The 13886-nt window shown below is 37.9% G+C and overlaps 1 protein-coding gene across 1 annotated transcript in view; it reads right to left on the minus strand.

Annotated features, from left to right (window-relative positions):
* The window catches only part of CDC5L (cell division cycle 5 like), a 57713-nt gene that overhangs the window by 40943 nt on the left and 2884 nt on the right, over positions 1-13886 (minus strand). Inside the window, exons 3-7 of the mRNA XM_076003317.1 lie at positions 11588-11749; positions 10874-11001; positions 8712-8811; positions 1634-1852; positions 136-280 (exon numbers count right to left, since the gene is read on the minus strand). Of these exons, the coding sequence (XP_075859432.1) occupies positions 136-280; positions 1634-1852; positions 8712-8811; positions 10874-11001; positions 11588-11749 (754 nt within the window). The remainder of the gene's footprint in view (positions 1-135; positions 281-1633; positions 1853-8711; positions 8812-10873; positions 11002-11587; positions 11750-13886) is intronic.

Below are 13886 nucleotides of genomic sequence, written 5' to 3' on the forward strand. Positions count from 1 at the left end.
ATGAGCCCCCATGCCTAGCCTAGAATATAAATTTCTTTAGGGCACCTGGCAAAAGCCTGGTACACAAACATCTGCTAACTAAATGCTATCAGCATATAAATCCACACAATGAAATAATTGCTTTTATTAGATTACCTGAGGGGCAGGAAGTACTAGTTTGCTTCTCTTTTTAGTAAATTCAGAAACACCACTAGTCTGAAGAATAGCTGATGGTAAATCAGATTCTTTCTTTTTTTTCAAATGTTGTTTATCTTTTTTTCTATCTCTTCCTTCTTTTTCACTGTCATGGATCAAGGTAAAGAAAAGGAGATTTTTAAGTTACATGTAGGCAATAACACCAAAAGCTATACAAATACTCATATCCTTTAAACAAACAATTCCATTTCTAAGAAAATAGCAAAAAAAAAAAAAAAGAGAAAACAATTTACATTAAGTTGTTCCCTACACCATTACTTGCTTATTATATTCAAGATGAATGCAAAGAATAGCAATAGAATTAACAAAATAGGGAACACTAAGTAATTGAAGTACTAAATATCAAAAATGTAAGTATAAAGATTGTAATAAGCAAAACATTACGTACGTCAAAAGAAAAACATAAAACCATTCCTACATTATAATTTATTCAATAAAAATGTGTGGGCACATAGGAAAAGGATAAAGATGAGTAAGCAAAAAGGGAAACAAGTATATGTAGGAGATAAAATTAAAATATTGTGAATTTTTTAATTTCCCTTTAAAACTTATTAAATTGTGATGATTTTTAGAATTCATAATTTTTTTTAAAAGGCTATTTTAGTATTGACAAGTGACATCTGAAGGTGGTTAGGAAGCCTAAAGCCAGGCTCAAGGTGGTCTTTCACAGTTCTGGAATAGCTCCTTCCTTTCCCCCTACCTAGTCTACTCCTGAAGGATTAGTTTTCCTCTTCCATCTCTTTATTTGCAGAGCATACCTAAAGCAAAGTCCTAATTTGAGAAATAAATACAATGGAGTACACCCAAGAAAATCCTGCTTTACAGAGGCTAGTATCTACTGTTTGTAACAATTTATGTCAACAGAAATGAAAGGTCAACAGAGAGTAGGAAACTAAAAAGTCCTTGACAACCATAAACTGTTCTCCCTCTAATATTCAAATATAAGATTTAAAGAAACTCTAAAAATCTCTAGAAATAAGCAAAATCCTCTACATTCTGAAACAAAAGCATTTTATAAATATACCTACCTATCCCCATCAAGTGAAAAGATTTGAGAATTCGCACGATTTTTAAATTTCATTTTAATTAAAAATAAGGTAAAATATTTCACTAGAAAAGACAAAGAGAACCAGGCTAGACTCTGACAGGTTCCTAACCTGTTCACAAATGTACATAAATGTTAAGATGTGATTCGGTGAGCAAACAGTCCACTAAGAGCCAAGCACTATTATTCAACAGCTGCAAACAGCATTCTATGTTAAAAACATGACAGCCAAAGTCATTGGTTTTCTCACAAAGGTGAACCTATTACATAAATTTTTAAAACTGTAGGCCATGCTGTGCTAAATAATAAAAATTTGGCTCTGACAAGGATAATACTTCCTTCATATAACTCCTACTGTACCGTTCCCTTTCCAAAATCAGAAAGGCAACTTACGATCTTAGCTCCCCATCAAGATCCTGTTGTCTTAATTTCCTGAAATCTGCATCAAGAGCCTGGTAGTTTTCCTCAGAAGTATCATAAAAACCAAGAGCAGGCTTTTTTTCAAATGGGATTTCAGCATTATAATCAACTCCTCTCTTCCTTTTTCTTTTCTTCTGAATTTCTATGCCAGCTGCTCGAAGTTCTCTTCTTTTTTGGAGGGCAGCAAGACGCCTGAAAAAGAGAATGCAAAATCACTTTGAAAATTATGTACCATAGGGCAGAGATGGATCATCCAATAGAGTTAAAAACATCATGTTGGATAGGTGTGGTGACTCATGCCTATAATCCCAGCACTTTGGGAGGCCAAGGGGGGAGGATCGCTTGAGGCCCTGGATACCAACCTGGGCAACACAGTGAGATCCTCCCTCTCTCTACATAAAAACTTTAAAAAATTAGCCATGCATGGCGGCACATGCTTATAGTCCCAGCTACCCAGGAGGCTGAGGCAGGAGGATCCCTTGAGCCCAGGAGTTCAAGGCTGCAGTGAATCATAATCATGCCAGTGTACTCCAGCCTGTATGACAGAGTGAAACTGTCTCAAAAAAAGAAAAAAGAAAACCATCTGGTTATTTAGGGAAAAAAATATTTATTTAAATCCTCACCTCACACCATTCACCAACATAAATTCCAGTTTTGATTTAAAGGTACACACATATGTACATAATAAAATGGAAAACCAGAAGGAACTAGAACATGTACCTTTTCTCTGGATCGGTATGTACTTACTAAATATAAATTAAATACACGGCAACGGAAAAGATCAACAGCTTTGAGATTTAAATTTTCTAACTCTATACAGCACTATTAAAAAATATATAAAATGAAATTAAAAGGCAAATAATAGGAAACATATTTGCAACTAATAGTAGGAATAATTAAATATAAAGAGTCTAAGCAAAGTTTTTTTTTTTTTTTTAATGCACTCCAAGGGGGGAAAAAGAGCAAAAAGAAATAGAGCAGTTTACAAAGGAAAAGAAAGGCAAATAGCTAAAAATGACAAAAGTTTTACTTAACTAATAATTAAGAATCACAAATTAAATTAACAAGTACCATTTGGGAAAATCTAATTAATAGCATTAAGTTTTTTGTTTCACTTTAATGCTAAGGATGCAAAAAGTAGACAGTCTCCCACAATGGTAATAAGAAAGTAAACTGGTATAGCTTTCCCAAAAGAGAATGTGGAAATAAATATTAAAAGCCTCAAGATTTTCACATTTTTTGAGCCAGGAATTTCACTGCTCAACCTTTAGCCTAACAAAATAAACTAGACCTAATTATAAGACTTTTCATGAAGCACTGTTTAGAACAGTGAATAACTGGACACAATCTAAACATCTATCAATAAGAAATTAAATGAATTTATAACAGCTATAAAATATTATATAGCCATCAATATAACCCTTAAAAAGGCTGTAAATCTACTCTAACATAGAAAGAGGCCCAAGACATACTGCTATACAAAAAATATTATATAAAGTTTACATGTTACAGAGGAATATGTAAAAATTTTATACTATCAGTGAATATTATGCCTGGGGAGAGGTGAAGAATGTCTACCAAAATATTAACAATGATAATCGCTGAAGGGGGGAATTCCATTTAACTTTTGCTTTTTTCTTTGTTATTTTCCCATGCTGCATTCATTCATTCATTCATTCATTTATTTATTTTTGGAGACAGGGTCTTCTCTGTTGCCCAGGCTGGAGTACAGTGGCACCATCATAGCTCACTGCAGCTTTCAACTCCTAGGCTCAAGTGATCCTCCTGCCTCAGCCTCCCAAATAGCTGGGACTATAGGTGCACGCCACCATGCCCGGCTAATTTTTGTATTTTTTGTAGAGACAGGATTTCACTCTTGCTCAGGCTGGTTATTTTTGTGGTTTTTTTTTCTTTGTTTTTTTCTTTTTTCCCATGATGCTATAATTTTAATGATTTCATAAGAAAAGTTATTCACAATATTAAGGAGGAAAAACAAGTTACAAAACAGTATACATAAGTGACTTCCAGCATGACAGCAGAAGAACTCCATAAACCCACTCCCCAGAGAAATTCATGCAAATTATATACATTAAAAAAACAAATTAAAGTCTATAGAAAGGAGCCAAAAGGGATACATCAAACATACAAACATTAATCCAAGAAAATCTACTTAAATTCAGTCAGAAAAGAAAGAGTGTAGGCCGGGCGCGGTGGCTCACACCTGTAATCCTAGCTCTCTGGGAGGCCGAGGCGGGCGGATTGCTCGAGGTCGGGAGTTCGAAACCAGCCTGAGCAAGAGCGAGACCCCGTCTCTACTATAAATAGAAAGAAACTAATTGGCCAACTAATATATATAGAAAAAATTAGCCGGGCATGGTGGCTCATGCCTGTAGTCCCAGCTACTTGGGAGGCTGAGACAGAAGGATCGCTTGAGCCCAGGAGTTTGAGGTTGCTGTGAGCTAGGCTGACGCCACGGCACTCACTCTAGCCTAGGCAACAAAGTGAGACTCTGTCTCAAAAAAAAAAAAAAAAAAAAAGAAAGAGTGTAATATCTGAATCAAAACTCACTCCCTCTCTCCACCCAGGTCAGGAAGGAGACTCCACTCCACACAGGTGCAGCCAAGAACACAGGGCTCCTTCTCCCCACCTGCTCCTAATCACAGGGCTTTCATTCCAGGAGAGGTAGGACATCAGTATTCCTCATCCTGCCACTAGATACCCAATGGAGAAGCTAAGTTCCATCAAGAGTGGCTGAGAAGTGAGGCTCCCTTCTTCCATCCAGACAAAGGGCCTACCTCAGGCCCAGTGCTGCCGAGAATACTGGAGTCCTAACAGCCCTTGCCCCAGCTTGTGGATGAGGGTTCTATACTGGGAGAGGCAAGACAAGGAGACCTGAGGATGCTGATGGCCCCCTCCCCTCCCTACCAAGCATTCAGCTCATAAAGCAGGAACAGAGCCCCAAAGGAACTGACTTCATTTGCAACAGAGTATAGAGAAATTCAAACCTAAGGGCACTCTAGAAAACAGTGGAAGTTGTGGTAAAAGACAACTGGGAAGAAACTGGATAGATTAGTCAGAGATACAGGTGAAACTGTGGGCCCACCAGTTTTTACAGAGAGAAACAGGGAAAGAGCTAGCAGAGAGAAGCCCACCCAGGATCAGAACAAATCCCAAATATGAATCTTAGGAACTATCCCTTCAAAGGAGCCCAGATTTGATTGGATCCAGTTTGTATCGCAATTTATGCCCCAGAGCATCATTAAAAACAATACAGTAAACAGCCAGCAATTGTGGAGCTTAACATCTGGGTGTAGTCAGGAAAAGTGAGGTCAAAGTGTCCTGCCCAAACCCTGCCATTCAAGGGTGACTGTGGGCATACCCAAGACTGTGCCTCCCTGAGGAGCAACATCAGAGGCTTCACATTTCTAGGGGGAGGAAAGGGGAGAATACACTTCACTAAAATAATCAAGCCAGTTAGCAAACAAACAGTAAATAACAATAGGGTAGGGTACCATACCCAGAATTGCTACAGTATATTATATAAAATGTCTAGTTTCCAACAAAAAATTATAAGACATGCAAAAAAACAGGAAAGAATGAGACCCAAATGCTGGGGAGAAAAAGCAGGCAACAGAAACTGCCTGTGAGAACCACCAGATGTCAGATTTAACAAAGACTTCAAAGTAGCCATTATAAGTATGTTCTAAGAAGAAAAGAAAACCATAATTAAAGAAGGAAGGTTTGATGACAATGTTGCATCAGACAGATAATATCAGCAAAGAGATAGAAATGATTAAAAAGAACCAAATGGAAACTCTGGAGTTGAAAAGTACAAAGATGAAATGAAAACTTCACTAGAGGGACTCAATAGTAGATTTGAACTGGTAGAAAGAATGAGCAAACTTGAAGACAGAACACTACCAATTATGGTGATTCAAAGAACACAATGAAGAAACATGAACAGAAGCCCAGAGAAACGTTGAGCACCATTAAATGCACCAACATATGCATACTAGAAATGCCAAAAGGAGAGAAGTGAAAAGAGCAGGCTAACATATCTTAAGATAAATTGGCTGGAAATTTCACAAATTTATTGGAAAACATTAATCTACACACATCCAGGAAGCTCAATGAACTCCAATTAAGATAAAAGAAAAGAAATCCACAAACAAGCATATCATATTAAAGATGCTGAAAGCAAAAGATAAGGAAAAAAATCTTAAAAGCTGTAAGACAAAAATGATTCAACAATTACAAGGGAACCCCACTAAGAGTAACAGCTGACTTCTCATTAAAACAGTATATATAGTATGACCCAATTATGTATAAATGTTAGTTCAGGTATACATAATATATACAATAAATACACATCTATATTGAGAGAGAAAAAGGTCTGGAAAGATACATTTGAAAATGTTAAATTCCATTCTTTAAACAATGGAAGTAAAGACTTCAAATCACGTTAGAAAACCTTTACAACATAATGCCAAGTGAATACAACCAAGCCACATACCATTATATCAACCATGTCCCTAAATGAGTACTGGGAGTATATTACTTTTATAATCAATTTAAAAAATGGTTTAAGTTATAAGACAGATCTGTAATTTAACATTTAAAGTAAATAGCCCTGCACTGTACTTCACATCCAGGCCAATCCAGCCTGTTACAAGATGTACAACAAAATTTATAAAGATATATAGATTCTATAAGAAAATCTATAGGAAATTGTACAGCAAATTAAAATCTGCAAAAATTTATTGAAAGCAATCAATGCGAGCCACACTTGGGAGACTTTTCACATATGCATTTGCTATATACCTGGCCCAATCCACATGGCTCTAAAAATCTGGTCCCCAAACAACTATGGACAAAAATGGAAAAAGTATATTTTTTTCAACCTTAAATAGTGCACAGAATTGAAAGGTGGCTAAGAATGGTAGAAAACTTAGGACATCTCTTGGTTTCTATTTATCATCCCAGGCTGATCATACTCCCACATAAGCTAATTATTCTAGGCTAGTGATGGGCCAGCTATGCCAAGAAGAATCCTCAGGCATGAAAGACTCCTCCATCCCAGGATCTGCAACTTTAAAACCATACTGGGGAAACCATCAACACAATCTCAGTCATCAGATCATGAAGCACTTCCAACCCAGCCTGGGGACCACAGACGGCCCTGTGTCAGGCTAGGGAGGTTATTCCAATGCCCCTATCCAAAAGCTAATAAGCTGTTATACAGTTCCAACTTGCCTTTTACCTACTTTATCTTGGTTTCTGGGCCATTAGGAATGATATCAATCATGAACTTAACCAAAATGAAAAGAGAAGGAGAATGTAAAGAGAATCCTGGGTAAAAGACAATGCCTAATATGTATCACTTTTTAAATGAAGATTTGTAAAAGAACCTAAAATTTGGTTCTACTCATTAACTCTCCGTTCAGCCAAGTTTCCTGTTTCACAGCCAGTGCCTGCCCAACACCCATCAAGGAGAGTAACTAACTGATAATCATGCAAAAGTCACATAACCTTGTGTGTCCTCCAGCCACCTGACTCCACAATGGCTACAACAAATGAAGCTCCCCACACTAACAGAACAAACCCAACACACCAGGTAAACTGGGCATTACTTCTGCCATGGCTTATAAAAATTGTTTTTTTTTTTAGACACAGTCCCACTCTGTTGCCCTGGCTAGAGTGCCGTGGCATCAGCCTAGCTCACAGCAACCTCAAACTCCTGGACTCAAGCGATCCTTCTGCTTCAGCCTCCTGAGTAGCTGGGACTACAGGCATGCACCACCATGCCCGGCTAATTTTTTCTATATATTTTTAGTTAGCCAATTAATTTGTTTCTATTTTTAGTAGAGACGGGCTCTCACTCTTGCTCAGGCTGGTTTCAAACTCCTGACCTCAAGCCGTCCGCCTACCTCGGCCTCCTGTAATCCTCGGCTAGGATTACAGGCGTGTACAAAAATTTTTTAGATATTTATTTTTTTCTATAACTACTCTGAAATGGTCAGAGGAAAAAAAATACAAGACTTTTTCAGAGTAATAAATAAGCTAAGACACATTGGCAAAATGGGAACTGGACAATTCTGGTGATTACTCTCACCCAGCAGGGTTGATAAATCATACAGTTTTACTGGTTCTAAGGATGCATACACTAATTATTAAACTATGGAGTAAGATACCCATATTGTAACATTGTGAAATATGTATTTGTTTTTCATCCCTGTTTCCTAGCATATAACTCTTAAAAATCCTTGGAATCTACACAGAGTTTAAGTGTCATTTTGTATGATAATAAATTGACTGACGACTGGCAGCCCCTAGGTAGCTTCAGGATTAGAGGTGGTCACCAGAAAGACCAAGGCATGATTAGGTGGGGACTTTCAGCTCCCTACCCCTACCGCCGGGGAGGGTTGAGGGGCTGAAGGTAAAGTTGATCACCAACACCCAATGCTTTAATCAATCATTCCTACAGAATGAGATCCCATAAAAACCCAAGAGGACAGAGTTTGGAGAACTTGCAGATAGCCAAATATAGAGAGGCTTCCAGGAAGGTAAACACCACTTCCACTTCCTAGGAGGGGGGTACACCCCAACTCCACAGGGACAGAAGCTTCTGTGTGCAGGACCCTTCCAGACCTCACCCTATGTATCTCTTCATCTAGCTGTTTATCTGTATCCTTAAAATATCCTTTGTAATAAACTAGTAAACATGAGTAAGTTTGCCTGAGTTCTGGGAGCCACTCTAGTAAATTAATGGAACCCAAATAAGGGTCTATAAGAACCTGGCTTTAGAGCCACTTGGCCAGAAGCACAGCAAAATAATCTGGGGCTTCAACCTATGTGATCTGGTGCTATCTAAAGGTAGATAGTGTCAGAATTGAATTGAATTGAATTGAATTACATGGCACCCAGCTGGTGTCCACTGCAGAATCGATTGCTTGCTTGCCACACATCTGCTTACAGAAGTATTCTGTATTGATTAAGTGAGAGAACAGGAAAAACATTTTTTTCCCTATATCTTGCTTCATACCCCACATACCTTGCTTCTTCCAACTGTTTCTCTCTTGCTTTCCTCTTGGCCTTCTTTCCCTGAGTATTAGCCAGGCGGGCTCTAGCTTCAGAAAGCATCTCAAGTTCATCTGCAAAAAAAAGAGAAGAAAAACTAAGTTCTTCTCCAAGAGAAGCAAGGTATGTAAGATACACGCTAATACCTAAAATGAGAAAAAACATAAATATACTCATTATATGCTGTAATATAATGGAAATAGCTTGAGTTTTGAGGCAAAGTACCTAGGTTAAAAACCAGGCACACCACTTGCTAGCTATGTGACCTCAGTCACTTCTCTTTCCTGAGTGCATTTCCCTATAAAATTGGAATAACAATTCCTACTTCACAGAGATCTTGACTAGCGATAAATAAAATGAAGCATGTAACGAATCCACCAAGTATTCATTAGTGACCACATTATCATATCCTTCATTATCATCAACTGGCACAACACAAATTGTGAAATACTGTAAAGACTATTAAGAGGAAATCACTATCATGAGACATACTTTTTTGGTCAGAACTATTTCTCTCCTCCAACACATTTTTCGTGGCTCTCCAGAATAGAATAATAAATGCCACTACTGATGCCTTAGAACAATTTCTACACAAGGCTGTCCAATGAAATCACATGTGAACTTTTAAAAAACTCAGATTCCAGGATCACTGCCCTCCCTCTACCCCATCCTCCCCACCTCAGGATTAACTAACTCAGCATCTCCAGGGGAAGCCATGGCACTTGTATTTTTAAAAGTCTCCCATGTGACAAAGACGCTGCCAACCTAGCCAGTTTGCCTTTGGGAACCACTACCTTCAAACTTTTACATTTTAAAAACTAAAGTACTTATTGAATGCTTCACAACAACCCTGTAAGGAAAAGTAAATATTATTATGCTCCACCTAGCAGGAAAGGAAATCAAAGCTCAGCGAGATTATATGACTTGCCTAAGGTCAAATAGCTAATAAGTAGCAGACATGGATGGGTCAAAAATCCAATTCCTGATTCTTGATTCAATGCCTCACAAAATCATCATGAGTCTCATCACAGTCTCGCAGTGTTACCTTCTCACACAGATTAAATGACCTGCCTATAGTCAAAGAAATAATTAATAGGACTGAGGTCCAATATCCTGACTTGTTGCCTCTCTCCAAGGGTGGGAATGAGAAACAGGATACTCACCTCTAGCCTCTGGGAAATCTGCCCAGTGGTATTACATTGCTTAATTTTTTTTTTATTTTTATTTTTTTTTTTGAGACAGAGTCTCGCTTTCTTGCCCAGGCTAGAGTGAGTGCCGTGGCGTCATCCTAGCTCACAGCAACCTCAAACTCCTGGGCTCAAGCAATCCTCCTGCCTCAGCCTCCCGAGTAGCTGGGACTACAGGCACGAAAAAAATCACCATGCCCGGCTGATTTTTATATTATATATATTAGTTGGCCAATTAATTTCTTTCTATTTTTATGGTAGAGACGGGGTCTCGCTCAGGCTGGTTTTGAACTCCTGACCTTGAGCAATCCACCCGCCTCGGCCTCCCAGAGTGCTAGGATTACAGGCGTGAGCCACCACGCCCGGCCACATTGCTTAATTTTTGTTGTGTTTTATTTGTTTGATTAAGAGACAGGGTCCTGCTATGTTGCTCAGGCTGGCCTCAAACTCCTAGGTTCAAGTGATCCTCCCACCTTAGCCTCCCAAGACGAGTAGACAGGACTATAGCAACATTGGTTAATTAATAAAGTGAACTGAAGAAATGGAAGATAAAGGTACACTGTCCAAAAAGAGCAACTACTCTATAATAGAAAAGGCCAAATATATTTGGTAAGATACTTAGAATTAGGAGGAGGGGATGGGTATATACAACCATAACGAGTAAGATGTGCAACATTTGGGGGATGGACATGCTTGAAACTCTTACTTGAGGGGGGAGGGGGCATGGGCAATATATATAACCTTAACACTTGTACCCCCATAATATGCTAAAATAAAAAAAAATAATTAAAAAAATAAAATAAAATAAAAGATACTTAGAATTAGCAAATGTTATAAAATTGGAATTCTAAAAGGTCAGAGGAGTTCAGAAAAGAACTGAAGAATTAAAAAGAAGCCTGAGTAGTTTACAGTTACCAAAGAAAGAAACTGCTCACAAGCATACACTTACCCTCATCCATATCAATTGGATCAGGCCGTGCTGGTTTTGTTTCAGGATTTGGATCTATTTCCCCAGGTTTAAGTTTTCGTGGATCATCTGTTGTTTCCTCTTCATTGTCTCTTTGGGCAGCTTTATCCCTAGATAAAAGCCCAGATGAGTTAGTCACACTGTCATACCATTTAGTATCAGAATTACCAAGTTTCTTGCTCTGACACCAAGGAAACCCAAAAAAACCCAATATACAGGTTTCAACAAAACAAAGCAATTCTACTATCACTTCATCCAAAAGAGATGGTACTAAAATTCTCTGTTCAGTGTTTCGAATCACTATGAAATACAATCCAAGCAGCCCCTAATCACAACTGCACACTAATAAAAGAAAACTATTAGTAAAGAACCAAAATGTTCCAATAGTTAATTCTCAGCAGTGTGATTATGAGTGACTTTTATTTGCTCTTTTACTATTTTTTCCCAGATTTCCAATAATTAACCTGTATTACTTGTATCATTTTTTTAATTCTTTTAAAAAACATATAATATATATTACCATTATGATTAGTCATATAAGATTTAGAATATATAATCTAATAGCTTTAGCTCCTTTGGCTTTATTCACATCTGTAATTCTTAATAAAAGTTTAACGACAGAAAATGCTAAAAATATGTTCAGCCCCATTCAGAACATACACACACATTTTATGCAGCTTTTGAAGATTCACTTACAGAAGAAATTCATAGTGTTCTAAGCACTGGGCTGCTGTTCTTCCAATGATTGGAGCAATGGTCCTCCACTGAGTTGGCATCAACTTGGCCAAGTGCAAGAGTTTTTCCTCTTCTTCTCTGGACCATTCTGTTTTCTTAATGCTTGGATCCAGCCATTCATACCTATTAAAAAGATATCATTTTGTATATTAGTCAGCTACCGTAAGTATCCAATTTACATATTAATTACACTGACTTCTAGTGTCTGAAAAACACATTCTCATCTTTCAATTACTAAAGCTGTTCTTTTTGACAACAGAATATTCACTGTGTGGTTAAACTTATCCTACTCAATATTCCCCATCTCACCACATTGTACTGTATTTTAATTATGCAAGATTAGTAATGCTTAAAAAAGGTACTTGGCTGAATCATGACATGCCTTCTTTCTCAAGTATCATTTGTTTTTATCTATTTTTTATAGTTTATTAAAGGTTTTGAAATTATCTGGAAATAAGACATCACCCCATATTTTTACACTTTTTCTAATTTTCATACCGTGTTTCCCCAAAAATAAGACCTACCCATAAAATAAGCCCTAGCAGGAATTCTAAGCATTTGCGCAATAGATGCCCTACCCCGAAAGTAAGACCTAGTGATGGGCGTGGCTACACAGCATATCTGCACAACCCACGCATTTTGTCGCAGAGCTATAAAGAACACAAGCAGCCCTTCTCATCTGCGCCATGAGAGCTCTATTGCTCGACATGAGAGATTGAGGCCAATGGTTCTAAAGGAAATATAGTCGCAAGAAATTCAGGATGAATTAGGGGTTTGGAGAGTTATGATGATGTTCCAGAAGACAACTTAACTATATTTGAATAAATGTAGATTGTTGTACCGTACTTAAAAAAATAACACATCCCCTGAAAATAAGCCCTAGGGTGTCTCTTGAGGAAAAATAAATATAAGACCCTGTCTTCTTTTCGGGGAAACATGGTAGTACTTTCGCATCCTTTGACTCTCACAACACCTTGGCTTACTTCTTTAAGCATTTGACTTACACTCATTAAATGTATTTCCAGGTTGTATGCTTTCATTTGGTATGGGTTGAAATTAAGTGAAACTACTATAGCACCCTCTGTCTTTCCACCCACCCCACCTTTTCCATCCAGTCTACTTAGCTGGAGGAGAGGCTGGCAAACAAGACATAAGTCCTACCAAATATTAGAGAAGGAGCATAGTGCCACTAAAAGAAACAGAAATCAGAATCACTTCTTCAGCTTCAGAACGATCTTCCTCTTTAGAGTCCAATTTCCACATTCTGATCTTTTCCTCATCCATGTTCCTAGGAAATTAGGCCTCTCTTACACAATCCACAGTATATTCCTAGGCCCTCATGGGTTGGGACTGGGGCCAGATCCTCATGCCAAGAACACATGTAAACAGCTTAGTATATCCATTGCTCTGTGATTTAAAAGGTGACACCATAGGTGTAGTGTTGGCTTACATTATGTTTTAGGGTAGCAAATATACAATATTTTGACTCTACTATAAGTAATCTCAACTACTATGGGCTTTCCTAGAAAATTAACCATTATTTATCATTTGTATTTAGGAAAGTAAGTTCTAACACAGCCAACTTGCCCAGGCATAGTGGCTCATGCCTATAACCTTGGCACTTTGGCAGGGCAGATAGCTTGAGGCCGGGAGTCCATCTGAGACAAGCCTGGGCAACAAGCAAGACCTTGTCTCAATAAAAATAAAAATAAAAAAATTAGGTGGGGCTGGTGGTATGTGCCTGTAGTCCCAGCTACTTGGGAGGCTGAGGAAGGAGGATTGCTTGAGCCCAGGAGTTCAAGGTTACAGTGAGCTATGATGGTGTCACTACACTCTAGCATGGGTGACATAGCAAGACCCTGTCTCTAAAAAAAAATCAAAAAACAACAACAACAAAAAAAAAAAAACCAGCCAACTTATAGACTTTAGGAACACAATCCATCTATAAGCCAGAGACCATTTGTCCCTAAAAGTAGACTCTATGCTTCACAAAGCAATCTCAAATACACTAACTCATTTAGATGGAGCCTCACATCTCCATCAGTTAGGGCCAAGTATTATTATCCATAATTGGGAGAAAACAAGGGGAGGGAAAAGGGGACAGAAAAATCACTTGTCTGAGATCACATAAGCAGCAACTGACAGCTAAATCAAAAACCAAATCCCCATGTCCCACTTTATACTTTCTGTAATATCATGATGTCTGCTTTCTTTTATAAGGTTCAAAGAACTGACATTTTCCTCATCATAATTAAGGTAA

Source organism: Microcebus murinus, chromosome 5 (genome assembly GCF_040939455.1).
Source record: "Microcebus murinus isolate Inina chromosome 5, M.murinus_Inina_mat1.0, whole genome shotgun sequence".
NCBI lineage: Eukaryota > Metazoa > Chordata > Mammalia > Primates > Cheirogaleidae > Microcebus > Microcebus murinus.